We start from the raw sequence: 27,549 nt of genomic DNA on the forward strand, positions 1-27,549 counted from the left end.
ACTGAGCACATTCAAGTGGTTTTTTCCTCTTTTGCACAAAGAGCTTATTCAGGAAGTGAATCCAGGAAGTCTCTGACCAACACACGTAAGCACATTCAGTGGCCAAGATTTGGTTTTAGGTAGAAGTTTTATTACATATAAAACTGGTTATTTTACTGACTACATTAATGGTAGTGCGGCAAAAATCAGATGCAAAGGCAGCTCACATGAGTGTATGAACTGAATTATCAGTGAGAAGATCAGATGTGGAAGAGGAAAAGATGTCCTGTACTGGAGGCAGACCAGTACAACCGGTCTAATAACATTTTGGAGGTTAATATGAAGGTAAAGGTTCCCAGCACATTCACCTTTATTAACTAGTTTAGATTATGACACAGTCTCTCCATTTTCCCACAAACCCCTGAAATCGCTCAGCACGAAGAAGAACAAACTGCTGCTTCCTTCTTTATCTCACTTCTTACATGATATGTTACACCAACACCTGACCAAGCGCCTGAATGGCGCCCTATTTGTCAAGTCAACCCTTTTCAAAATGAAACTGAAGGGGACTTAAATGGTCAGGCAGTTTCAAAATGAAACTCTGGACTGCCTCAGACACAACAAGAGAAAAACTATCACGGGTGTAACCTAAAAACACAAGCACTGGCACAGGTCTGCATGTTGTGACAGGAGAGAAAATCTTTCTCTGTGGTGGGTTTCTCGGGAAATGAAAGCGAGTTTCATCTCACCTGCTATGTCAAGCTGAGGAAGACCAGAGCGTTTGAATGGCTGGACAGCGACAGCACATCTTGTGTCTTAGCTACCACCATGGACTTGCCGGTTCGATACCCCCACCCCCACGGGCAGGAAAAATTTGGGTGTGGTGGAGTAATAATGTCCCCATTAGCCGACTGAGCAAGACACTTAACCCCCAATCTGCTCCCCTTGATGCAGCCCACTGCTCCTGTGTGTGTTTCAACCAGTGATGGGTTAAATGCAGAGAAGTAATTTCCCAGCTTGGGATTAATAAAGTAAATTAAATTAAATAGAGCTGAACGTCCAGCTGGTGAGGAAAAACAAAACCCATATCAGATCCTGATAATATAAATATATTTCAATATTTGCATAGTGACTACTGTGACTACTGGACCTCAGCACAACAAACATCAGCCCGTCAGGCCTGTTGTAATGAAGATGTGGAGCTCCTGTGGCAGCAGGAGACTCAAACATTGGCCTCACAATGCAGCTGACAAGCCGGTCTGACGCTGTTCTGAAGTCAGTGAACGGAGGAACCAACGTGCCCACAATAATACAAGCGATGAGGTGAACACAGCGAACTTAAACTAATCTACCAAGCAAATGAAGCAAGCAAACAAAGACAACGAAGAATAATCCAACTGAGGAAGATACCAGAAACACAGACAGAACACAGAAAACTCAGACATGGCAGGAAAAAAATAAAATAAAGTTGTCTTATCGAAGTTGCGGACAAATTTTGTTTTCCTCAAAGCGGGAAAAAGCGCCATTTAAGCACAGTGTTTGAACGCGTCATCCTGATCTGCTCCTCCTGTTTGGTGGGTTTTTCCACAGACCCACAACGCCCGTCTGTTGTCTGCAGGCTGCAGCAGGATGTCCGTTTAAGGCTGTGATGGACGCGCAGATGAGACTATTTTTTCTCTTTATTGGTAAGTAAACGCATTTGACACGATGCTTCACCTGACTGTTGAATGTAACGACGTTATGTGTGCTGTCCATACTGATATAATTAAACAGAACAAGAAACGAAGAGCAACATGTTGAAAATACAGAAACTTTCCGTATCATCTTGTGGCAGAGACACAAAGTGATTAATCAGCCATCGGCGTCTTGGTTTTTATGTAAAAAGGAGCATAAAGGAGGAAGAGCTGCTCTTTGCGCTGTGGCCTCAGGAGTCAACATTTAAAAATATGTTAGACTTGTGAACTTTATTTATGAGTGTAAGATTGCTGTGTGTATTATAACTGTCTCACTCTGCACTGTGCATGTTTTTTCTTCCTCCTGTTTTGCCGTAAACGGAGCGTTTCGAGGCGTCATTTATTTGAGAGGTGTGTGTGTGTGTGTGTGTGTGTGTGTGGGGGTTGGGGGGGTCCTGGCCTCCAGACCTCCTGGAATCAAACAGCTGTTTTTCTTTATATAAATTCTTCTGTTGCATGTTGCTGCAGCTGTCACCAAACGGCCGTGCGTGGGTAAAATCCTGCAGGGTTTTTGGACCTTCAGATTCAGTCTGTCCGTTTGTCCTGCTGTTCTGACTGTTGCTACTGATGACACGCCTGCTTACTGAACACAGTCTGTGTGAACATAAACTGTCCACACATGATATCCTCCCACATCACAGGAAGTTCGTCTCGTCTGGAGTTCATGCACTTTAAATATACTCTTGTGGATATATAAAAAGAGGAAGTGTGTCCATTAAAGCTGCTCTGAACAGAAGGTTTCAGCCACTGTCTGAATACTGAGTGACAAACTATGATGCAAATCCTTCACCAGTGACCTTAACCATAATTGCATTGAGTCAGACTGTGGTCAACATGTTGCATGTTTCAGAATCAGAAGCCTTTATTGTCATTGTACAAGGAATACAACGATATTGCAACAGCCTTGGAGTGGTGTTATTCTTTCTAATCTACATTTAAGTGTGTAAAAGACAAGACAAGACAACTTAGACAAGACAAGACAACTTCCCATTTTTACATGCAAAGGGCCTTACATAACATAGCAACATCCTCTGCCCTTAGAGCCTCACATCCACTAAGGAAAAACTCCCGGAAGAAACCTTTAACAGGAAAAAAATGGGAGAAGCCTCAGGTGAGCAACAGAGGAGGGATCCCTCACCCAGGACGGGCAGGCAGGTCCAGGTTCTATAGTGAGTTCATTTGTAAAGCATCAGTCATCACTTTAATCAAAGCTGTAATGCACTTTATGCACGTTTTTTCCAGGGAAAATACTCTTTATTCTTAATCAAGGAGATCGATAACCAACATTTTTGTGTGACAAAAACAGTAAATACAATCTGAAAACCCTGCAGCACCCTTTAGACCTGCAGCCCTTCATCTCAGTTAACTTGTTTGCTGCTTCCTTTTTTTGTTGCTTTGTGAACCAGTGCAAAGCAGAGAAAAGGTATGGATATGTTGTCCGTAGAATTGATTACAAAATTGTTCTCTCACTGATTCACTCAAAAAACGTGGTGACAATGCACCAAAGTAAAGTACAACTCAACAACAACCTCATTAAAATGTGACAGTCGGTAGTATGGGATTAGAATATGGGATTAGAATCCTGCCATAATCTGAAACCGAAAGAAAACGTTTTGAAACCTTGAAAGTCAGTGTGTGTGAAAATTTAAAACCTGAAATAAAGTTTTGCAAGGCTGAAAATAAGTTTTGAAACCTTGAAAGGTATTTTCAAAGTCTGAAAAAAGTTAGAATCTCTGCAAGCATAATTTTGTATTTGAATTTTTATTTTTCATAAGTGCAACCTGCATATTACAGAGTTTCAGCTTCACATTTTCAGATTCAAACCTTTTGTTGCATCCTCACTGTTTTTAAGTGTACATTTTCAGAGTTTCAAACATGGCAATGTTGTCCCACCACATCCATCCATCCATCTTCTATACTGCTTATCCGTCAGGCTGGAGCCTATCACAGCAGACTACGGGCGAGAGGCGGGATTCACCAGGGCCAACACACAAAGACAAACAACCACACACTCTCACCTAGGGGCAATTTTGAGTAGCCAATTAACCTAATGTGCATGTTTTTGGTATTGTGGGAGGAGTGCCTGGAGAAAACACAAGGAGATTCGAACATGCAAACTCCACATAGAAGGGCCCAGACCGGGATTCGAACCTGGAACCCGCTTGCTATGAGGCGACAGTGCTAACCACTGCACCACCGTGCTGCCTTCCCACCACATTAGTTTGCAAAAAACTTTTGAAACCTTATAATATGAGATCTGAAAACTGCTGTGTGCATGTTCGCAAAAACAGTTTTGAGACTTTGAAACTTGAGTTTTGAAATGTTAAAATCTTCTGCGGCTCACCGAACTTCCCACAGAGGCTCCCTCGGCGCCAGGCAACAGCGACAGGAACCGCCCACTCTGTCAGTCCCACCTGACCTTACCAGAGAAACGATTGGTTAGAAGGGGCAGGTGTCCCTCCCCCGGAGCTGTTTTGTTTTTGTTTTTGTTTTTTTTCTACTTTTTCAGAGTGTTGTTAGAGTTTGTTGTTAATGAGAGGTTTGAAACTCTGCGAAAACAAAAACCAGTGTTGCACCCAGAGCTCACATACAAAATGATGTTTGCAGAAGATTTTAACATTTCAAAACTCAAGTTTCAAGGTTTCAAAACTTATTTTCAGACTTGCAAAACTTAATTTCAGGTTTTACATTTTCAAACACTGACTTTCAAGGTTTCAAAATGTTTTCTTTCGGTTTCAGATTATGGCAGGATTCTGATCCCATACAGCAGTCACTGAAAGGGATTTTACACACATGGTTTTACAGTATTTTATAAAGCTGCAATAGACATTATGGAATTCACATGAACTTACTATTCACTGAGTGGATGAGCCCTGCATTGTGCTCCTCTGACTGGTGTTCCTCTCTGTACTTTACAGTGATAGTCTCATCTGATGCTGAGGAAGTGCAGAAGAACCTGACAGCCACAGAGGGAGGCTCCATCACTCTGCCCGACCCTGTGGTGGAGCATGGATTTCTCTCCATTGGAGGAAAGGTTGTTGCTGTGGTGAATCGGAGGACGTTTCAGACATTTGAGGAAGTTCACAAAGACAAATTTTTCTGGAACAACAACACTGGACTCTTTACAATCACAGGACTGCAGAGGAGCGACTCGGGGATTTATCACATTGACTCTAAAACAGGAAGAGTTTTCATTAGATCTTACAGACTCATAGTGTATGGTGAGTTCCCTTGCCAGTATACTGACCAGTGTGTTGGTTCTAACATGATTCTGGAAGCATCTGAGCCCCATTTGTTCCCTCAGCAGTTACTCCATGATAAGCAGAGCAGCTCTGTGTGGTAACGCTGGATTTAAACCCAATGAAACACACAGAGTGCTGAGGTCCACGTGTCATGGCAGCTGGACGCCGAGACATTTCAGCTTGTCAAGTCAACACCTAAAAGTGCAGCTTTAATTTGTGTGCTGTTTTATGCTTTCGTGTGCACTCCGATTAGAGGGAGGTGATCAGCTGGTCCCAGGTCTGCTGGCCCTGTGTTATTTTACTGCCACCAAACCTCCATATGCTCACAGCTAAAGCTCCAGCAGCAGTATGGCTGTCACGCAGCACTAGCTGTTAGTAGGAGCATTTACAGACAAATTAACAGCATCACAACATTATCTCCTGCTTCTGATATGAGACATTTTCAGAGAGATAAGAGACTGATTTGGCCGCTTCTGTTGTCTTATTGTCTTTTAAGGGCTTTGACTGATGTAAAAATGTTAAACTCTAAATGCCTGCTGCTTGCTCTCATGACAAACACACAGCAAATACTGGCTGAGCCTGTTTAAAATCAATCAAGATTATCTTGTCTTCATGATTAGAACGATAATGTTCATGTTTCCGCCACAGGACGTATTATCCACATGCCCAAGATTATCTGATTGAGAAAACATGCAAGAAACTGAATAAATTCTTTACATTTTGGCATACTTAGTAAAGTGTGATATTAATGTCATGTTTTGTGATCAGGCAGAGATTCAGACTGGGAATATTGTCCTGGTGGAAGTCGGCCACCTAAGAAGGTTGCTTGATGTGATCGTGATTTGATGATCTCTTCAAACCCTCACAGAGAACACAGGGACTCTGATTGACCACGAGCACAACACATGGAGGCCCCATCTCACAACCCGCAGAGTCGTTGTTTATTTGGTGGCATTTTATCTGATTGTCCTGGTGATTCTGAGTGAGAGTGAAACTGAGCTGCTGCTTCTGGAAAGTTTAACTCAGATTGTGTCGGTTTTTGGCACGTAGGCAGTTCTGTGATACTGACTGATATCTTAAACTGTTGGTGAGAAACTGCTGATCTGGTGCTCTGGCTCATATTCTGTTCATATTTCCTTGCAGTTTTGTAAGTGGCCTCGTTAGACTGATGAAGGTTTGATAAAACTTCTTTGCAACTTCTTTCTTTGTGTGGAACCACAAACAGTGACGCTCGTTTCACACGTTGGCTTTCTGTCACCGTTACTCCAGCAATGTGCTTGTCCGTTGCCCAAACACTAGTGTTGGTAAGCAACCTGCATTGTGTCCATTACCTGACATAACCCGAGGATAAAGAAAAGAGGGATCCTGGGCATTGCAATGAGACCTTTTATTTCCAGCAGGCAAAGGCTTTCTGGTCCACCACTCAGTCACCTTCTTGTTGAAAATGTTTCCCGTTGACCCTGAGAGAAAAGAATACGAAAAGAAAGTCACCAACGCTCGTGAACAGAAAGCGGAGTCTGAGTTTACGGCTTCTGAAGTCATGTCTTCTCATTTTCAATCTCCGTCACTTGCTTTTTCCAGAGCCTGTCTCGACTCCTGCAGTCAGGCCGCTGAATGTGAGTGCTGGGAGCTGCACCTTGCTGTGTTTTGTGGAGGAAGCCAAAGAGACGACTCTGTTGTGGTACAGAGACGATGACGTAGTGAAGAAGAGCAGCTTCGCCCTCCCTCTGCCTCTCACTGTACACCAGCAGAACTTCAGCTCCTCTTACAGGTGTGTCGCTGTGAACCCTGCTGAACAGAAGACTCTTCCAGTCAGCTTCGTGACATCCTGTCCTGGACTGAACCAAAAGGACAACAACAACAGAAGCTGTAAGACTAATTCATTAAAGACTGATTAGAAAACAAGATTTTCACAGTTTAAAGGCTGTTGGCACATGTTGTTTGGTCTGTTTGGTTTCACAGATTGGAGAGTTGGAATCTCCGTCAGCATTTCTTTAATTGTTATTCTTGTTGCCTGTATCTTCATGTGGATGTGGAAGTGGAAGTGGTATGACAAAAACAAGAGGACCACCAGTCAAACACAAGACAGGTATTTGTTTTTTATAATTTCACTGCTTGATTGCAGGCATTTGTCCATAGAAGTGAATATTTCTCTGTACATTTTTATAGGATTCTCCATTTAACTTTAATTAGACACAGATGTACATTCAAACACTGCAACACGGCTGCTTGTTAGTTACCTAATAAATTCTAAGTATGCTTTTCTTTAGCGTCCGACTTGAAACTGTGCTGATTGACTTGATGTTCTGTACTGTTGAAGCTGTGTGTGAAGCGTCCACAAATTTGTAGCTTCTGTGCAGCAACATCCATATTTGAGGCTTTGTAGTCCAGCCTTTAGTTGCCTCTACAACATGTGAGACAATACATGCTGGAAAGTCTACTCATATGTAAAACATGATGATACTTCATTACCTGGTTTGAAGTTAAAATCTAACTTTGTATTTATTAGTCTTTTATCAGTAGATGAGAAGAGAGCACAGAGCAGAGACGACCATGGGAACAATCACAGTCCCCAAACACACACATCTGAGGACAATAACAAACAGGTTGGTGCACAGACACACCTGAGCTAATGTTTAATGGTAATGATGCTGTTTCTGAGCCAGTCTGCCGTTAGCAAAGTTTGCTTAGTTATCCTCCCACAACCAGCTAACTGGAGTTTAGTTCTTAAAGGCAGCTCTTTTGGAAACTCCACTCAAGCTCTTTTGCACAGTTCCTGGCAGATCAGGTGGCCGAGTTTACAGGAAGAAGTACTCAAAAAACAACAAAAAAACCCCAAACTTCCTTTGTTTTTGTTCCTCCAGGGAGGATGTTTTCCTGACTCAACAGGTCCTGCAGGATCTGCTGACAAGTCCGGTCTAACAACAGTTTATGATAAACTGGAGGCTCATCGCATCGTTTCCACAGACACTCCTGATATTTGTTAGGAAGAGGAGAAGAGGAAGAGGAGGAGGAAGAGGAGGAGGAGGAGCAGATTGACTGACGGTATTCAGCATTAGCCTGAAAGACATTGTGAGCTCTCCTTTCAACTTGTATGATTTCTTGCCCCAACACAACGCAGCTTATTGAAATTCATCAAACTAATTAAATGTTAACATTACTTTTCTTTTTATACCACTCTGTTATCAGTACAGCCAATAAAACCCGGAACCTCCTCTTGACCAGACAGCTCTAGTAATACTACTAATATATTTTTATAATTACTTTGTGTAAAAACCTTTGTGTATTGTTCTTTTGTTTGTTTGAGAACAGATACTGGGAAACAAGGTTCCTTTACAGGTGGAGGAAGGGAAAGACAATAGACAATAGTATTCTTAGTTACATGGCAGCTAATACTGTAAATCCTTTTTTCCCCAACACCTTTCCTCTAACCAGTGCACATGATTTTATGATCTTTTTTATGAGGGAAGATGTTGTGTTGTGAAATCTGCAGTCCCATGTCGTTACGTTCCTACAGGCTCAATTGTTCTGAACTAAAAATAACCAGAAATTGAAATGAACAAACTATAAGTTGAACAGTTAATTTTTTTTCACTAATTTTAAAAACATCTGGACTTCACAGTTTCCATTTTCGATTTGGTTGTGTAAAAGATATTGTCTCATTTGGTCTCGTTTTCCTGATAGTTTCAGAGCTGTCGCCTCCGTGTGTCATTACCTAATAGTGCTGTGTTTATTTGACCCGTGGAGAACATTTCTAAAAGGACTAAAGTCGGTAACATTAACTCCTGACTGACCATTTCATAAGAGCTTCAGCTGTGACAAACAAAGTGAACTTCGGACATTTAGAACAATATGAATGTTCCTTCATTTCAAATTAGTCAACACCAAGTTCAGCCTGAACTGTTCAAACCACACTGCGTTTTAAACAACGTGTCCGGCAGACGTAGGATTGCATTTCAGAAAAGGAAATGAATCTGCCCACTTCAAAGCTGAGATTCAGATGGCAGAAACCTCCACATTGATGCAGCAGAGTCAGTATAGACCAGGTTTCAACCATAATCCTCCAGTAGTCTAGAGAGTTGAAAAATATACTCAAGTAAATGTACTTTGTCCCCTTCTGAATGTGTTTTCTTTTTTTATATGCATTTGCTGTCATAATGACGTGAAAAATGTGTTTTTGATTTCACCTAAGGGTCTTCTCAGGGTGTCAGGTTGTATTCAAACTGTCCACTGGGTTGTACTTCATCGTAAAAAACAAAAATCACTTAAGAATGAGAAATCACTGTTCCGATGAGCTGAAGTGTCGTGTCGTGTGTGCTTTTGTGTGAAAATGTTTTTGCGGTCTTCATGCCAATAAGTGTGTGTATTGTGTACATATTGAACATGTATTTTATTTTTTGTATTATCATGGACCTGTTTTTAGAGGCCTTTTTCACAGGTTGTATAATGAGAGGGGGGGAGAACATTCAACCATGAATGCATTAAATTTGGATTCATAATGGCAGACAGTGTGTGAAACCACAGTGTGTTGAATGTGGGGAAACTCAGCCAAGCGATTGGCTAAAACCATCGCAGCTCCAGATACACTCACACACAAAGACACCCACACACAAAGACACTCACACACAAAGACACTCACACACAAAGCACCTGAGATGTGTTGGCAAGCTGAAAAGAACACTGAAGGAAGAAGGATGGGCTTCAGGCGCTTTGACAAGTCGCTCAAAATCCACCACAGCTGGCAGTTCGGTTGCTGTTCATGTTGCTCGTAGCAAGAAACCTTTTGCTATCCTGGAGGAGACAACGTGGTCACTTTGTGTGAAAGCTCAGGAAAATGATTCAGTTTGGTTCACACAGACTTCTGTTTCGCTGACCGTGTGAAGGGTTACTGCCAATGACAAGGTGACTTAACCGTTTTAATCTTTGTATCAAGTTTCTATCAACATCTGAGTGCAAGCGCTTCATGACTCAGACAGAAGAAGAAGAATCAGCTTTATTGGCAGTATATATATTTTCTCATACACACACTGAATTCATCTTTTGCATTTGACCCATCCTTAGTTGAACACACACATGCAACACTCAGCAAATTACATGCAGTGAAACACACACAGGAGCAGTGGGCAGCATCAAGCGCCCGGGGAGCATATTGGGGGTTAAGTGCCTTGCTCAAGGGTACATCAGCCGGCTAATGGAGGGGGGCAGCATTTGTCGCATCAATCACTCCACCACACCCAAATTTTTCCTGCCTGTCTGGTGGGGGATTCGAACCGGTGACCCTCGGACGTCAAGACCTTACCAAATTTAGACATCTTTAAAAGAAACCACTCCACACATTCACTGTGACGAAGCGCCCCTCGGTGTGAGCGTGTGTCCAGGATGTACCCCGCCTCTTGCCTGTTTTCAGCTGGGACAGGCTCCAGTCATGCAAAATAGTGTGAAAGGACAGGGACAGATGATTTCTATGGGAATATGAGCCATATGGGACGTGTCTCCTTGTCACACCTGTCTAATCACATTTAAAATGCAGCAGGGAAGTAAATAAAAACACAGCTGGACTTGCTGGACTTGACACTAAAATGAAATCAGCAACCAATTTGTATTTTGTAGTTTGAAAACACAGTGTGTGGCTTCCGCTACAATGAAGTCTGTCAGTAATAACAACACGTCAAAAGACGTATGCAGCATAGGAGTTGTCATCTTCATTGTCAAACAACCGGCACTGCAAATCAGACTCTGTTTGAGAAGAGAAGAAAGTCTGAAGAGGTCAGAACTCCAGACACTTTTGTTGTGTAAAGACCAGCTTTATTGTGTCACTCACAACACAATGACGGTTTGACTCAGGCAATGATTTACACATTTGTCTTTTTAGCACACAGCTGATATGAGGCATTACTGTTTCTACACAAACACTTGCTTGTGAGGCTCAGGGATTTTTGGGGACTCCTGGTCCACATTAGCCTTGAAATAAAAGAGAGAAGCCTTGAAATGTGAAAAGTCAGGATTATCAGGCAGAAAAGTTGCCCTCAACACGTCACTGTGTATGGAGGCTGTTGAAATAGTACCACTGATTATATGAGGAAGGCCACAAAGCAGATCCTGAATCGGTCGCTAAGTTAAGAGATGCTCACTCAGGGGTCCTGCTGGATCCAAAGTTGACCACGGCATAAGTTACGAGCTCCTGTTCTTGGGGCTGACGTGGTTGGACAGTGGAGCGATCTGTCTGGGTCTTAGAAAAGTGGACTGTCTCATAGTAAAGCTGCTCTGGCTCTGCTCGTGGAGCTGATATGTTTTCATACAAAGGACCAGGGTTTATCTGTTGAGGAGACGAGACAAATCAGGTTAGTTTCCATCGCAGCACACTGATCCTCTACTCTGATGACAGGGAGGATGAAGTCTTTTTGGAAGAGTGAACAGTGTTAAATCATAACGCCACTTTGTCGCTCCCCTCAGCGTCTCTTACAGATGCACACATACTCTGTTTGCTGAGGGTTAGGATTTAGGAAAATATCTTTTACACTTGGCTGTAAGAGGACATAAACCCTCGTCTCCAGGGTGAAGGACCTGTGTCTACCCTGACCTCCAGACCTTCTTGGGCTCTCGACCCTTTATGTACAATGTTGAGTGGAGCAGTTGCTCTGAACGTCTAACATTGCAGACACTGGAGTTAGTCGAAAGGCTGGTGACCTGGTCACCTGACAAAACACTGGCATCTGACTGCCTGGAAAAGAGACCGGACTGAAACAAAGACTTACACAGTAAGGAGTCAATAGCAGGAGTAACTCTGAGATACTGTAGAGCCTGAAGCGTAAAGATTCTGTCCAAAATATGTTTGTTAATAAAACTGAAAACAGTTGTGCATCTAATATTATTGCAGCTTTTGTTTTTACTTTGTCAGCAGAATTTCTTAATTTCTCCTCCTTGATAAGAAGCAGTTGAACTGACTGTGCTGTGCTCACTGTGTCACAGTAACAAACTGATTAACACCGAGTCAAAGTGACCAACAACAGGTTCTGACTCCTTTGCAGTTTTAAATCCTACAGCCTTGTTAATAAGACTTAAACGTGCGAGAACTTTGTTGAAATGTCTGGTATTTACCTGCTCCATGTTGTCTGTTGATTCATGCTGAGGAAACTGAGCTGAAGTCCTCTTTCTCCTGGTTAGTGAAATTAATGAATGTACACATGAACAAGCAAATGTAGTTTGGAACTCAGATGTCATTGGAACGTGCCAGATTACAGTGTTTCTCACCAAATCCACCAGAAAACAGCAGAGGTTGTTAAAACCAGGAGAGCAGCACCGACTCCTGCAGCTGCTGCTGTCCAGTTTCCTGCTACACTTTGGACAGTGAGAGTGTTTTCATGAGAGCTGATGATCTGGAGGGTTTTGACAGCACAGGAGTAGTTTCCTGCATGCTGCCTGCTGACTGGGTCTAGAAGCAGGTGTTTGCTTTGGTCCTGTGGCAGGGTCAGAGGTTGACTGTTCAGGTACCAGATGTAGTTTGTGTCGTCAGTCAGAGGACAGCTGGTGGTACTGCAGGTCAGTGTGACTCTCTGACCTTCTGTCACCACTGCAGAAGGACTGAAGTCCACTTTCACACCTGACAGATGGTTAGATGGTCAGTAAGACGTCTTATCTCACAAGTCCTCTGAACTAGTGAACAAAAATTGATTACTTTTTGATGTCTTTTCATTTAGACTGAGTTGGTAAAATGAATTTTACAGCTGAATATGTTGAATTGACTGAAAGGCAGACTGAATCTGACTTTGACTTTGCTGACTGCTGGTGGTACATGATGTGGAAGTCAGTAATTTACTGTACAAACACAAAGTGTTTTATTCTACAGAATTACCTGTGACAACCAAAGTCACTGGAAAATCACACTGTGTCCATCCGCTCTCATCTTTCTGGAGTCTGAATGTGTATTCTGCTGAGTCATTCTCAGTCAGGTTAGTGATTGTCAGGATGTGGAGGTTCTTCATGTTGTCGTGGTAACTCACTCGACCTGCAGCCTTCATCAGCTCTTCATCTCTTTTAGTCCCCCTTCTATTTATTTTATACCAGGATTTAGATTTTGGTCGCTGCTGGTTGGGATGAGAATATTCACTTGAAATGTTGACTGAAGAGCCTCTCAGAGTGCAGATTCTCCTGCTGACATAATTCACACTCCAGCAGTTCAAATCATCATCAAGACCTGAAATACAGAGAAAAGAACAACAGGAGGAGTTTCAGTTTAAATGCTGAGTATCATCAGCCATTAACAGAATTAACAACAAGTGGTGTCTCAGTCTTTGTGTTTTTACTTTGATGACTTACAGTAAATTTGCATAATAAAAAACACAAACAGATCAATGATTTGTTTTATTTCCTATATATTTTGGTGAGTATCAAAAGTGGAAAATGAATGTGTGTTTTTCTGTTTTCTGCTCTTCACGTCCACCTACATGCATTCAAATGAGAATGTTTTTAAGGCATAACATGCAGGAGCTGTCAGTTGCTGTTTGTAAACACACCATTAAGCGATTCAGGAGAAAGATTGTTGATTGTTGAGCCTCATTCCCAGAAATGTACTGAACACAACAAAATAATCAGAAAATAAGAAAATAAAGGGAGATTCTGCAGATGCAAACACCAACACACACATCTAGTGTGTCATAAGTGATAACTGAGAGGGATTCGTTTTTATGAGTCTATACACTGTTTATTTCTTACATTCCTGCTATGACTTCAAGAAAATGTTTCTGATTGTTAAAGAGCAACGAAAACCCTAAATCACATTTTTTTCTGTTGAAAATCAATCTAAATGGGTATTCAGTTGCGTTACTGATTGATTCAGGTCCAAATCTTCACATTTTAGTGGGAAGTATTTGAATTTTCCGTTTTGTGTTATAGATATGCAGCGACTGCCCTCTACAGGTTGAAACCGGCTATTACAACTGAAGGTCGTTGAGAGTGAGGAGCGGTTTTAGAGGATTACGTGGATTTAATATCGTGACTGACTTGTTTCATTGTGCTGTCAGCACAGATTTTGACTTTGGTGTTAATCTCATAGTTAGTTCTGTGTTTACAGTATTCAGTAGGTTGGCTTTAGACACTTGTTAGGTAGCAGACTGGCTTCAGCTCATAGTTTAACTTTGTGTGTTTCAGAGAGTTGTTTGATTTAGCATCAGTTAGTTTTATTATTCATTAGCTTGTGGCAACACGGGTCAATGCTGTTGCTTTCTCAGCTGCAAAAACACCAGCGGATTTCACGACTCTGGGGTTTAGTGACAGACAAAGCTGCTGTGTTCACTGACTGACTCTCACTCTACAGGGACATCTAGTGGCCACAAGTTGTCAACACACATTCATGAGTGATTTGATGATCAGGTAAACAAGAAAACACAAACTCATTTTCAATTTGTGATACCCATAAAAAAACTTTGGTCGTACTTTAGATGAGAGAGCACATCAACCATCAACTGCTTACTTATTAGCATGCATATTTTTGGCTTTATTCTACAACTACCAGACCATAAACTTGCAGCTGTCCCTCAGTAACCTTCTAATTACTGCTTGACCCGGGGCAGCTGTGGCCTAGAGGTTGAAGAAGCGGCTTGTGGACAGACGGTTGCTGGTTCGATTCCCCAACTGGATGGACAGGAAAGCTTTGGGTGTGGTGGAGTGATTAATGAGAAAATGAGCAAGTCCTCACTTTAGACTGGGGACAGATTCAAGATAAGCAATGTTCAACAAATTATCCAATGATACAGCAATGCTAGATGGCTCAGCTGTGGCCTCAAGCTCCACTGTAAGGAATGTTGGAGTTATCTTTGACCAGGACATGTCCTTTAACCCACACATATCCAATACTTCAAAGACTGCATTCTTTCACCTCTGCAATACTGGGAAAATTAAGCACATTTTGAGTCAGAAAGATGCAGAAAAATGAGTCCATGCATTTATTACTTCCAGGCTGGATTATTGTAACTCCCATCTATCAGGCTGCCCCAATAAATCTATAAAGACTCTCCAGCTAATCCAGAACGCTGCTGCAAGATTACTCACAAGAACCAGCATTAGAGATCATATTTCTCCTGTACTGGCTTCTCTACACTGGCTGACTGTATAATTCAGGATAGAGGAAACGTAACCTGTTGGATATGTGATGGAGCAGGGCTCATCCACTGATGTCTGCTGAGAAGAACACATTGTGCCTCCAGCATAGGTCACCTTAAAGCAGCTTGATGTGACAGAATCTGCACAAAAACACATGTGATACTTTATTTTCTGGTGTACACAGTAACAGTACTTCAAGAACTTCATCAGTTGAGGTTCCAGTGCCTGATTAATAAATGTACTTTTTCATGACAACGAGCCAAATGTTGTCACTCACCCACTGAGACTTCAGGGGCTCTGAGATCCTCGTAGCCTTTGATAGCACAGGAGTATCTGACTGCTTCCTCACTGCTGACCAGCTGTTGGTACCAGGGAGACCAGTCCTGATAGAGAAACTCTCTGTTCTTGTACCACATGTAGGCTGCAGGGTTTCCAGTCAGAGGACAGCTGGTGCTACACATCAGTGTTACTGTGTGTCCCTCTTTGGTGGGAATCACCTTCACCTGCAGCTCTGACATGATGGGGAGTCAAATAAGAATTAATATACTGAAGTCACTGTTGATGTCATTCATTACTGACAGCCACTGTACCTGCAACATGCAGCTGAATCCGATCGTACCCGCAGGAATATGGCCGGGTTTTCTCTCCGCAGCAATAACTGTTTTGATCACTTTCTCTAACATCTTTGATTGTTAGAGTTGGGTGATTCTCTTCAGACATGTTGTACGTTACACGATTTCCATCTGCAGCGAGTTCATTCAGAACATATGCATATCCATCCCGGTGTACAGTGTACCATTTCATGGGTGAAGTGGGATGTTGAGGTGAGCAGGTCAGATCCACTGATGAACCTTTTAATGCACAGATGCTGCTTGTTTGTCCCTGAACCCCTTTAACAGAAGAGTTTATTAGCACACATCTGGTCAGGTTTGTATTTCTTATAACATTCTTCTCCGTGCTGATCACCAAATGATGATACTGTCTCAAGCTGTAAAGCATCTGAAAAGCTCACAGCAGCAGAATATGTGGACATCTTGATAGCTAACATGTATTCCTTGTTTTAATTTAAATCAGTCTGCATTTCCTGCAATTTGTCCACAAACCAACTCATACAGTCCTGTACACTCGTAAAACTCACGTCACGTCTTCATGTCGAGTTCACAGTTAATCAGCATCATATGAGAAAGTCAGTCATACCTGAGATGAGCAGGATGAAACCCAGACAAACACATCCAGCTTCTGTCAGCAACATGGCTGTTGAATCCTTCAGCTTTCTAATCAAGAGGTGTAACAGCATTTGTATGAGCGAGACCTCAACAGCTGAATTATTTGGAATACAAGCCTTTCAAAAAATAATGAAGACAGATAAAAGTCAGTTCTCTCTTCCAGAGTGAAGGCTGGAGTGAACAGGCTGGTGGTGTTGGTTGGTGCTGGTTTGTATTTTAGTGGTTCACACAACATGCAGCTCTGAGACCAAAAGCAAACTTCCTTCCTCTTTCATTCTCAGTATTCTTAGTTTAATAAAATAAAATTTACATATTGCATTAAAGATTTTGACATGGGAAGCCTCAGAATGGACTCAGTGTGTTTTTCTTCACTTTGTCTTTCACAATGATGATTTGAATTTATTATTGATTACTTTTAGTCTATCAGCTCTTCATACAGCACACATGTGTATACTGTACTGTAAACTGCAGCATGAATCCATCAGAAAGGTATGAAAGGTATGAAAGCTGCTTCAGCGAGAGCAGACGTGACAGAAAGAGTTGTCTGCAGTTAGTTTATAACTGAAACAAACTTCTATGAGAAAAATAACTTCCTCCTTTTTAACACACTGCAGATCTTGTTGATGAGGAATAAGAAGTAAACAAGACAAACAAAAGCAAACAGTTTCCTTAATATAATTCTATTACTGTCCACAGTGTTTTTGCAACTACTAAGTGCAGAGACATGAGAAGCTGACATTAACATTAACTTTGATTATTATTCTGTGTGACATCGTTAATAAAGCATGAGATTCAACACCAACAGATTTAACTGAAATATCTACAAAACATTAATGAGTGAATGAAACTGTTTTCACATTCAAACTTTAATTAGGTCTCATTACTGATCACAAACAGCACACAATCAGAAATGCCAGACAAAAAGCAGTCTTCTTGACTGTTCCAGTGGAAACACAGTCCACCAAGGCAGAAGTCTGTGGCTACTGGGCAAAAACATCAGAAGGTTATGTGGGCTATAAATAATATGTTCCTTTTTAAGTTCACTGTCAAAGGAAATGAGCTCAATTGCTCTGAAAGATGACGTGAGTCTTCCTCTTGGTGGCTCTCTGTGAGTTTCTTCACTGCAGGCTGCACAGAAGTTGGTTTCAGGGGATAAGAAAGCAAGAACGAGCAGCCTCGTGTTCTCCCAGAGAGTCGGGTAAGGCTGGGAACAGAACTGTTTGACCCCCATGAGTCCTCAGCCAGACGTGTGGAAAGCAACCAAAGAGAAAAGTTTCCCACTGAGTTCAGCAGTAAAATATGTGCTCACCTTTATGTCTGCACTCAGAGTTCTGCTTGTCTGTGCCTGCTGTGATACTGAAGTTATTCCAGTTATTGACACTACGAGGGGAGGCTGACTTGCTTAGTGAGAAGGCTTTGGCTGGATGGTGGAGTAGAGATCATCTGTGTGGTTCTCAGAGAAGTGGAGTCTGCAGTAGTGATGGTCATCCTGCTCTGCTGATGGAGCTGACATGTTTTCATACGTGGCATCAGGGTTTGGCTGAGGAGACGAGACAAATAACAGGACGTCATATTGCATTAAAAGGTTTGGTTGACTGTCATGTCAGAGTTTTATAAAATGCAACCACAGCTGAATGGGACAAGATTTTGCTGCCGTCCAGAGGAAGGAAATGATGATTTCTTTTGGAAGAGAAGCAGTTGAGAAGATGGTGATGTTTGTCTAAGCTAACAGAAGTGTTCAAGTACGTTGCTTTACCTGCTCTGAGGCTTCACTTCTTGGGGACTGGCTGGACGTCTTCTCTCTTCTGTTCAGTGAAATGAGTGGACATCAAAATTAATCAGTGACGTCAGGTTAGTGTGTGACTGTCATCGTTTGGGAACAGAGCACAGTGTTTCTCACCTAATCCACCGGAAAACAGCAGAGGTTGTTAAAACCAGGAGAGCAGCACCGAAGCCTGCAGCAGCAGGTGCAGCAGCTGCAGGAGTCGGTGCTGCTGTCCAGTTTCCTGCTACACTTTGGACAGTGAGAGTGTTTTCATGAGAGCTGATGATCTGGAGGGTTTTGACAGCACAGGAGTAGTTTCCTGCATGCTGCCTGCTGACTGGGTCTAGAAGCAGGTGTTTGTTTTGGTCCTGTGGCAGGGTCAGAGGTCGACTGTTCAGGTACCAGATGTAGTTTGTGTCGTCAGTCAGAGGACAGCTGGTACTGCAGGTCAGTGTGACTCTCTGACCTTCTGTCACCACTGCAGAAGGACTGAAGTCCACTTTCACACCTGACAGATGGTTAGATTGGTCAGTAAGACGTCTTATCTCACAAGTCCTCTGAACTAGTGAACAAAAATTGATTACTTTTTGATGTCTTTTCATTTAGACTGAGTTGGTAAAATGAATTTTACAGCTGAATATGTTGAATTGACTGAAAGGCAGACTGAACCTGACTTTGACTTTGCTGACTGCTGGTGGTACATGATGTGGAAGTCAGTAATTTACTGTACAAACAGAAAGTATTTATTCTACAGAATTACCTGTGACAACCAAAGTCACTGGAAAATCAGACTGTGTCCATCCGCTCTCATCTTTCTGGAGTCTGAATGTGTATTCTGCTGAGTCATTCTCAGTCAGGTTAGTGATTGTCAGGATGTGGAGGTTCTTCATGTTGTCGTGGTAACTCACTCGACCTGCAGCCTTCATCTGCTCTTCATCTCCTTCTGTCCCACTTCTCTTTACTTTATACCAGGATTTAGATTTTGGTGGCTGCTGGTTGGGATGAGAATATTCACTTGAAATGTTGACTGAAGAGCCTCTCAGAGCGCAGATTCTCCTGCTGACATAATTCACACTCCAGCAGTTGTTGTCCACGACACCTGTAATGTAACTTTTTAAGTTACATTAATATTCAAACTAAAATTCCTGTGTGCTACAAAATGTCAGCTTTGTATTAGACATCAGGACCTGCTGGTCTCAAACTTATACATCTCATGAATTCTTTTCAGCAAATATTTCATCAGGTCCATCACAGTTAACAAAAGTGTCTGTTTAATTCATCACTGAAAGCCAAAAATGATTCAACATTGATTGGATTTATGTCAGAATTTGCTGTTTGTGATCTAACAGGTGATTGTTCACAGTTAAACATCTCAGGTATTTTTACTGTTTAGTTGTATTTCATAAAACAAAATGTTACATCAGTGAACAGTATTGGTTGTATGTGTCAACTTTCTAAGGCACATCAGTAACAGAGACTGAAAGAAACTTAACCAGAAATACAAATCATAACCCGACTGCTGCAGCATAACGATGAAAATCAGACTGAATCATGTCTACATCCTGTGGCATTTAAACATTATTAAAGTCTAATATTTCTCATTGCCTTTTGAAAACAGTTAACAAATGTCCCGTTCCACAAGTTATAACAGACGTTAAGTTGGTTTGTACTCACAGACTGCAGTGGAGAGCAGATCTTCGTGGCCTTTAACAGCACAGGAGAAGCTGTCACCAGAGGAGCTGGGAACCAAAATTTGGGATTTCTCAGAGTGTCTTTGTAAGAGTCTGTTCTTATACCATATGAAGGCAGTGAGAGGACAGCTGGTGTTACAGGTCAGTCTGATGTGGTCTGATAAGGCTGCAGGACTCCTCTGAACATGTATGTCTGTTACATAAATGTAAAAACTGATGACAGAAATTATTAAATATTAACCTAAAACATGGCTGATCATGAAAGAGAGAGTGTGCAAAACAAAATAAAGATCAGAAAAGAAAGAAAGCAAAAGCAAAACAGTGAACACAAACTAGCCTCCATTTTGAAAAGATGGCTTGTAATGGGATTAGTGTTGTGGAGATGTGTGTGTGTGTGTTTGCTGGATGTTTGAGAAACGTAACCTGTTGGATATGTGATGGAGCAGGGCTCATCCACTGATGTCTGCTGAGAAGAACACATTGTGCCTCCAGCATAGGTCACCTTAAAGCAGCTTGATGTGACAGAATCTGCACAAAAACACATGTGATACTTTATTTTCTGGTGTACACAGTAACAGTACTTCAAGAACTTCATCATGTGAGGTTCCAGTGCCTGATTAATAAATGTACTTTTTCATGACAACGAGCCAAATGTTGTCACTCACCCACTGAGACTTCAGGGGCTCTGAGATCCTCGTAGCCTTTGATAGCACAGGAGTATCTGACTGCTTCCTCACTGCTGACCAGCTGTTGGTACCAGGGAGACCAGTCCTGATAGAGAAACTCTCTGTTCTTGTACCACATGTAGGCTGCAGGGTTTTCATTCAGAGGACAGCTGGTGCTACACATCAGTGTTACTGTGTGTCCCTCTGTGGTGGGAATCACCTTCACCTGCAGCTCTGACATGATGGGGAGTCAAATAAGAATTAATATACTGAAGTCACTGTTGAAGTCATTCATTACTGACAGCCACTGTACCTGTAACACGAAGCTGAATCTGATCGTACCAGCAGCGGGTTGGCTGGGTTTTCTCTCCGCAGCAATAACTGTTTTGATCACTTTCTCTCACATCTTTGATTGTTAGAGTTGGGTGATTCTCTTCAGACATGTTGTACGTTACACGATTTCCATCTGCAGCCAGTTCATTCTGAACATATGCAGATCCATTCCAGTGTACAGTGTACCATTTCATGGGTGAAGTGGGATGTTGAGGTGAGCAGGTCAGATCCACTGATGAACCTTTGAATGCACAGATGCTGCTTGTTTGTCCCTGAACCCCTTTAACAGAAGAGTTTATTAGCACACATCTGGTCAGGTTGATTGTCTTATAACATACGTTTCTATTCGTCTCAGTGATAATATATAATATTTTAAAGGATCACGCTGACATGCTGTAATTCATTTTAAAACAGCCCCATAAGTTAAAATCCTGGCAGTAAACACCAAATCTTGTTTTCTGTGACTCACTGGAACTCCTGCACTGCAGATAATCTTTCCTTTTTTCTTCTGGTTTCACTTTTATATTTGTTTAAATTCACATAAACTTCATGTCAGACACACACTGTAGCTCTATCAAAAATATTGTAATATAAGGAGGAAAAATCAGTTATTCATACCTGAAATGTACAGGATGAAGCCCATGAAAACACATCCAGCTTGTGCCAACAACATGGTGGTCGTCGTCTTCAGCTTCTAATCAGAAAGTTGATTGAATTAAACGAGTGACCTCAGTCCAACTGCTGTGTTTCTGAAAGAATCAACAGTAGTTTCCTTCAGAGACACAGAGGACTGTTGGTCAGTTTGAGGTCGGCTTGCAGACAAACAGCATGTAACTCACTTCCTTCCCTTTTCAGAGTAAGACGAGAAGTCTGACTTCAACTTCCCGGTTGTTCTTTCTCTCACTTTGTATTTCATTAGCTTTATTTTCTTTTTTATTTTCTTTTCCTTTATTTTTTATACATTGATAGAATGTCTTCATGTAACACACAATATGAGTAAACTGCATCATATTTTCTTCAAAATGTTAAGTTGCAAGCATGAGAGCAGGGAAATGTCCAGCTTTCTTTGGCTGGTTTGTGGTTGAACAAAGAAAAAAAGAATAAAAGCCACCATCACTGAAGAGGAAGCTCTTTGGTCTTCCTCTAGACCTTCAGCGCTAACATCAGCATCCTTTGACAAATACATTAACTATCCCTCCTCTGAATATGTCCAAACCATCTCAACCTGGCCTCACATGAGCTGTCCCTCTAATGCACTCATTTCCGATCCCAACCATCCTGGTCAGAATCAGAATCAGAATCAGAATCAGAATTCCTTTATTAATCCCTGGAGGGAAATTCTTGTTTTTACAGACATTGCACATGCAGTATTCCCGACCAAGAGAGGAGAAAAGTGCAGAGTATAAAAAATAGGATAAACTTAATAAAGATAGGATAAACAAAACTAAAATCTCAAAGTACAGGTATTTACAAAAAACTGTATTCAAATTTTTAAGAAAATTTAAAATACAGGTATGTGCATGTGTAAAAAGCCAATATGTACATTGTATATATACAGTGAGTGTGTCCATCACAGTGCTGAGTTTAACAGTTTGATGGCGACAGGCAGGAATGATTTCCTGCGTCGCTCTGTGGTGCATCGTGGGAGTATGAGTCTGTTGCTGAACGAGCTCCTGTAGCCGATCAGCACATTGTGGAGAGGGTGAGAGGGAAAGTCCAGTATAGTTCTTATTTTGGACAACATCCTCCTCTCAGACACCACTGTCAGAGAGTCCAGTTCCTCTCCCACAACATGGCTGGCCTTCTTGATGATTCTATTGAGTCTGTTAGTGTCCCTCACCCTCAGGCAGCTGCCCCAGCAGGCAACGGCATATGTGATGGCACTGGACACCACCGACTCATAGAACATCCTCAGCATCGTCCTGCAGATGTTGAAGGACCTCAGCCGCCTCAGAAAGTAGAGGCGACTCTGGCCCTTTCTGTAGACCATGTCCACATTCTTGCACCAGTCCAGTTTGTGGTCTAAGTACACCCCCAAGTACTTGTACTGTTCCACCACCTCCACAGTGTCCCCTTTGATGTTGATAGGGGTCACTGGAGCCTTAGTCCTCCTCAGGTCCACCACCAGTTCTTTGGTCTTTGTCACATTGAGCTGTAGGTGGTTTTTCCCGCTCCATGTGACAAAGTTGTCCACTACCGTCCTGTACTCTCTCTCATCCCCCCCAGTAATACACCCAACCACTGCAGAGTCATCAGAAAATTTCTGAAGATGGCAGGACTCTGTGCAGTGCGTAAAGTCTGTGGTGTAGATCGTGAAGAGGAAGGGAGAGAGGACGGTCCCCTGTGGAGCCCCGGTGTTGCTGATCACTTCATCTGACAGGCAGCACTTCAGGCGTACATACTGCGGTCTGCCCGTCAGATAGTCTGCGATCCAGGACACCAGTGGGGCATCCACCTGCATCGCTGTCAGCTTCTCAGCCAGCAGAGCCGGCCTGATGGTGTCAAACGCACTCGAGAAATCGAAGAATGTGATTCTCACAGTGCTTGCCGGCTTGTCTAGGTGAGTGTAGACTCTGTTCAGCAGGTAGATGATGGCGTCGTCCACTCCAAGGCGGGGCTGGTAGGCGAACTGAAGGGGATCCTGAAGTGGTTGGACCATGGGCCTGAGCTGCTCCAGGACGAGTCTTTCCAGGGTCTTCATGATGTGTGACGTCAGGGCCACAGGCCTGTAGTCCTTGGGGTCGCTGGGACGCGGCGTCTTCGGGACGCACCGGGTTGCACCCAAAGAAAACTTCAACATCTTCAGCTCTGCTACCTCCAGCTGTTCCTCTTGTAGGGGCAGTCGTGGATCAGCGGTTAGGGTGTCGGACCCGTAACCGGTGGATCGCTGGTTCGATTCCCCGTCCCGGTGTCCATGGCTGAGGTACCCTTGAGCAAGGTACCTAACCCCCACTGCTCCCTGGGCGCTGCACGCGGTCGCCCACTGCCCCGGGTTTGCTGTGTGTGTGTGCACGTCACTTGGGTGGGTTAAGTGCAGAGAACAAATTTCGTTGGAGTGAGTTCCCTCCAATGACAAAATATGTCACTTTTCCTTTTGTCCAACTTAACATCAGCATGTTAGCACTGTGTGCATGACATGATTGTGAGCAGACATACTGACATTAGCGTTTTGCGTTGCCATATATGCCAACAGCCCCTGTGGTGTCCCCCCCGCACTGGCTCACGCCTCCACCAACCCAAAGAGAACATCAGGTGAAAAGTATGAATGTATAAACTTTATTAAGATAGAAATACAATAAAACAAACTAAACATTAAACAACCAATTTAAAGTACACAACCATAAATATATGCAAGATATATATTGTTTTTAAAGTGCTTTATAAATAAAGCTGAATTGAATTGAACTGAAAGAAAATACACATTTCATATCACAAGCATAGAAAAGCACGACAAAGAAATAAGGATAATTGAATATAAATAACAACAATAAAAATACAAATCAAAATACACAAATCCTTCACACACACAGAACTAAAACCTGACCCTTCTGTTGACAACATCTCCCATTAGGAAAAAAGAAATCTGATGCCACCTAACTTGGCCCTCTGTGTACCAACTCGGTCCTCATGCTGTCTGTCAGAGGTGATGGCCAGTCTGCAGGGTCTGTTGAAAGAGGCTCTTCTCCAGTGGAAGATGAACTTTGTGGGGGTTCAAGCATTTCTGCAAAACAGCACATTTGATTTGGCACATTATTCAAAGCACACAGCAGTGGAACAAAACATGGTTTTAAGAAATAGCAAAACTGGATTAATCACAACTATCCATCCATCCATCCATCTTCTTCCGCTTTATCTGGGACCGGGTCGCGGGGGCAGCAGCTTGAGCAGGGATACCCAGACTTCCCTCTCCCCAGACACTTCCTCCAGCTCTTCCGGGTGGACCCCAAGGCGTTCCCAGGCCAGCTGAGTGACATAGTCCCTCCAGCGTGTCCTGGGTCTTCCTCGGGGCCTCCTCCCGGTGGGGTATGCCCGGAACACCTCCCCAGGAAGGCGTCCAGGGGGCATTCGGGACAAATGCCCGAGCCACCTCAACTGGCTCCTTTCGATGTGGAGGAGCAGCAGCTCTACTCCGAGCTCCTCCCGGGTGACAGAGCTCCTCACTCTATCCCTAAGGGCGTAACCCGAAGGCGTAGGGAAACGACTCTCTCGTTCACCGGGGAGAACTCCAACACATGGCGGCTAAGCTGGGGGGCTATGAGCAAGCCCACACCAGCTCGCCGCCTCACACCATGGGCAACTCCAGAGTAGAAGAGAGTCCAGCCTCTCTCCAGGAGTTGGGTTCCAGAGCCCAGGCTGTGCGTGGAAGTGAGCCCGACTATCTCTAGCCGGTACCGCTCAATTTCCTGCACAAGCTCGGGCTCTTTCCCCCCCAGTGAGGTGACATTCCATGTCCCCATAGATAGAGTTTTTGTCCGGGGTTTGGGTCGCCGGGATCCCCGTCCACAGCTGCCGCCCAAACCACATTGCACCGGCCCCTTCTGAACCCTCTCGCGGGTGGTGGGCCTACGAGAGAGCGGGCCCACGTCGCTTATTCGGGCTGTACCCGACCGGGTCCCGTAATCACAACTAACAGGAAAAAATGTCTGCAGGCAGGTAAAAGATAAAACACACTGCTACTTCTATCTTCACACACACACACAAAAATGAGAGCAAAGCACCATCCACCTATAGGCTCCTGCTGGGGAGAAGCAGCAGCAAACTCCTCATGGCCTTCCTGAGACATGGCAGGAGATGCCATAGAAGCCATAGCAGCCGTAGAGGTGGATGGGATCTCCTGATCCTCTGCTCCAGATGAGGCCTCTGTTGCTGGAGACTCATCCTGGGCAGGAGGCTCCAAAATATTTTAGCAGTGTTGCTGAAAAAGTGCATCAATGTAGACATGCATGAATGGCACACTGAAATACATTAGCTATCACTTAATGTCATTACGCCTATTACATGCTATTAACCTACAGATTAACCAACGGGGAGAAATGCTCCATTGCCCAAATTCTATTAACGTTACACTGAGACAGAAAATAATGGACGAAATGTGGGCAACGTCCGTCTTTTTAAGGCTAGCTTACTGCACGGAAAATCCCGACGGCCAAATACAGTACGCAGCGACAACCAAATGGTCACAAAGCAATGACAGCAAAGGTGCTGATGGCTTAAGTGTAGACACAGTTATTGGTATGTATGTATGTTAACTCAGATAATGTTCAGGTTAACTATAACCAGCACACAAAACAGCAAACAAGCTAAACAATTAACGTTAGCCCCTTTTCATAACGTAATTACAGTCGTACGCTACAGAGGGAACATTAGCTACATACCTTTGTTTTTGGACCGTTTCTCCTCTTCTTCTTTCCTTTTCTTTCTGAAATAAGCACCCGATAGCTTTGGCCTTTTTCTGTCCATTATGTTTATTACCTGAATCGGAGTCGCCTCGGGAATCAACAGGTTACGCTGATGCCAATGGCCTCTGACGTGACGGACAGCAGGGGTCAGGACTAAACCAATACATTGGTGGCGTACAGTCTCATTTTTGAATAGTAAGGCTGTATTATTGGCCTTTGCACAACCCTAACAGACGATAAACAAGAGTGTATGGAATTTGAAATAGGTCTACAGTAGGCAACTATCTAGTGTTATGAATGAAATTTACTTTGAGTGCTGTGGCGATGAAACACCCGCCGGTTTGTTTACAACAGCCAGCTGCGTGGCATCGCGCCACGCTGAAACGTGTGTCGCAGGCCATGACGCACATCGTCGTTCACAGAAATGTTGAAATGTAACATTTATTATAAACCTTGTTACAGCACTGGAAAACGTTAAGAATGTTTGTGTCATATTTGTCCTCCTACAGAAACCATATTTAAACAAAATATATATCCCCCCCCATTTCTTTCCATTTTCATACATTTTTGAAAAAACTCCAGAGAGCCACGAGGGAGGCGCTGAAGAGCCGCATGCGCGTTGCCGACCCCTGGTCTATACGCTGTGTTTATTTCTTACATTCCTGCTGTGACTTCAAGAAAATGTTTCTGATTGTTAAAGAGCAACGAAACCCCCAAATCACCTTTTCTCTGTTGAAAATCAATCTAAATATTTTATTATTTAGTAGCGTTACTGATTGATTCAGGTCCAAATCTTCACATTTTAGTGGGAAGTATTTGAATTTTCCGTTTTGTGTTATAGATATGCAGCGACTGCCCTCTACAGGTTGAAACCGGCTATTACAACTGAAGATCGTTGAGAGTGAGAGTTTCCACAGACACTCCTGATATTTGTTAGGAAGAGAAGGAGAAGAAGAAGAGGAAGAGGAGGAGGAGGAGCAGATTGACTGACGGTATTCAGCATTAGCCTGAAAGACATTGTGAGCTCTCCTTTCAACTTGTATGATTTCTTGCCCCAACACAACGCAGCTTATTGAAATTCATCAAACTAATTAAATGTTAACATTACTTTTCTTTTTATACCACTCTGTTATCAGTACAGCCAATAAAACCCGGAACCTCCTCTTGACCAGACAGCTCTAGTAATAATATTTTTATAATTACTTTGTGTAAAAACCTTTGTGTATTGTTCTTTTGTTTGTTTGAGAACAGATACTGGGAAACAAGGTTCCTTTACAGGTGGAGGAAGGGAAAGACAATAGACAATAGTATTCTTAGTTACATGGCAGCTAATACTGTAAATCCTTTTTCCCCCAACACCTTTCCTCTAACCAGTGCACATGATTTTATGATCTTTTTGATGAGGGAAGATGTTGACA

General features: G+C 42.9%; 3 protein-coding genes across 6 annotated transcripts; 1 reads left to right on the top strand and 2 right to left on the bottom strand.

The window, feature by feature from the left end:
• Positions 1–1,290: 1,290 nt before the first annotated feature.
• Positions 1,291–27,316, top strand: LOC124050313. 3 transcript variants are annotated; one of them, XM_046372710.1, is made up of 7 exons: positions 2,695–2,881; positions 4,631–4,933; positions 6,536–6,823; positions 6,917–7,043; positions 7,464–7,560; positions 7,819–7,947; positions 27,078–27,316. In XM_046372710.1, the coding sequence occupies exons 1-6, from the start codon at positions 2,710–2,712 to the stop codon at positions 7,939–7,941; spliced, it is 1,110 nt and encodes a 369-aa protein (XP_046228666.1). In that variant the 5' UTR covers positions 2,695–2,709; the 3' UTR covers positions 7,942–7,947; positions 27,078–27,316. The 3 variants fall into 3 exon arrangements, with proteins under 3 accessions (XP_046228677.1, XP_046228666.1, XP_046228658.1); XM_046372721.1 differs by lacking the exons at positions 2,695–2,881; positions 27,078–27,316 and adding an exon at positions 1,291–1,664 and having other exon boundaries at positions 7,819–9,458; XM_046372702.1 differs by lacking the exon at positions 27,078–27,316 and having other exon boundaries at positions 7,819–9,458.
• LOC124050189 (contactin-5-like) lies at positions 10,170–21,540 on the bottom strand. The gene is made up of 10 exons (XM_046372462.1): positions 21,351–21,540; positions 20,713–21,012; positions 20,400–20,633; positions 20,158–20,262; positions 19,718–19,927; positions 18,804–19,142; positions 12,206–12,554; positions 12,053–12,110; positions 11,086–11,270; positions 10,170–10,915 (listed from the first exon to the last, which is right to left on the bottom strand). Exons 1-10 carry the CDS (start codon positions 21,403–21,405, stop codon positions 10,807–10,809), a joined length of 1,944 nt encoding a protein of 647 aa, XP_046228418.1. The 5' UTR covers positions 21,406–21,540; the 3' UTR covers positions 10,170–10,806.
• LOC124050349 lies at positions 15,005–17,647 on the bottom strand. 2 transcript variants are annotated; one of them, XM_046372825.1, is made up of 5 exons: positions 17,588–17,647; positions 16,250–16,326; positions 15,643–15,942; positions 15,330–15,563; positions 15,005–15,192 (listed from the first exon to the last, which is right to left on the bottom strand). In XM_046372825.1, exons 2-5 carry the CDS (start codon positions 16,302–16,304, stop codon positions 15,020–15,022), a joined length of 762 nt encoding a protein of 253 aa, XP_046228781.1. In that variant the 5' UTR covers positions 16,305–16,326; positions 17,588–17,647; the 3' UTR covers positions 15,005–15,019. The 2 variants fall into 2 exon arrangements, with proteins under 2 accessions (XP_046228781.1, XP_046228773.1); XM_046372817.1 differs by lacking the exon at positions 17,588–17,647 and having other exon boundaries at positions 16,250–16,768.
• Positions 27,317–27,549: the final 233 nt, after the last annotated feature.

This window comes from Scatophagus argus, chromosome 2, assembly GCF_020382885.2.
Source record: "Scatophagus argus isolate fScaArg1 chromosome 2, fScaArg1.pri, whole genome shotgun sequence".
Classification (NCBI taxonomy): Eukaryota; Metazoa; Chordata; class Actinopteri; family Scatophagidae; genus Scatophagus; species Scatophagus argus.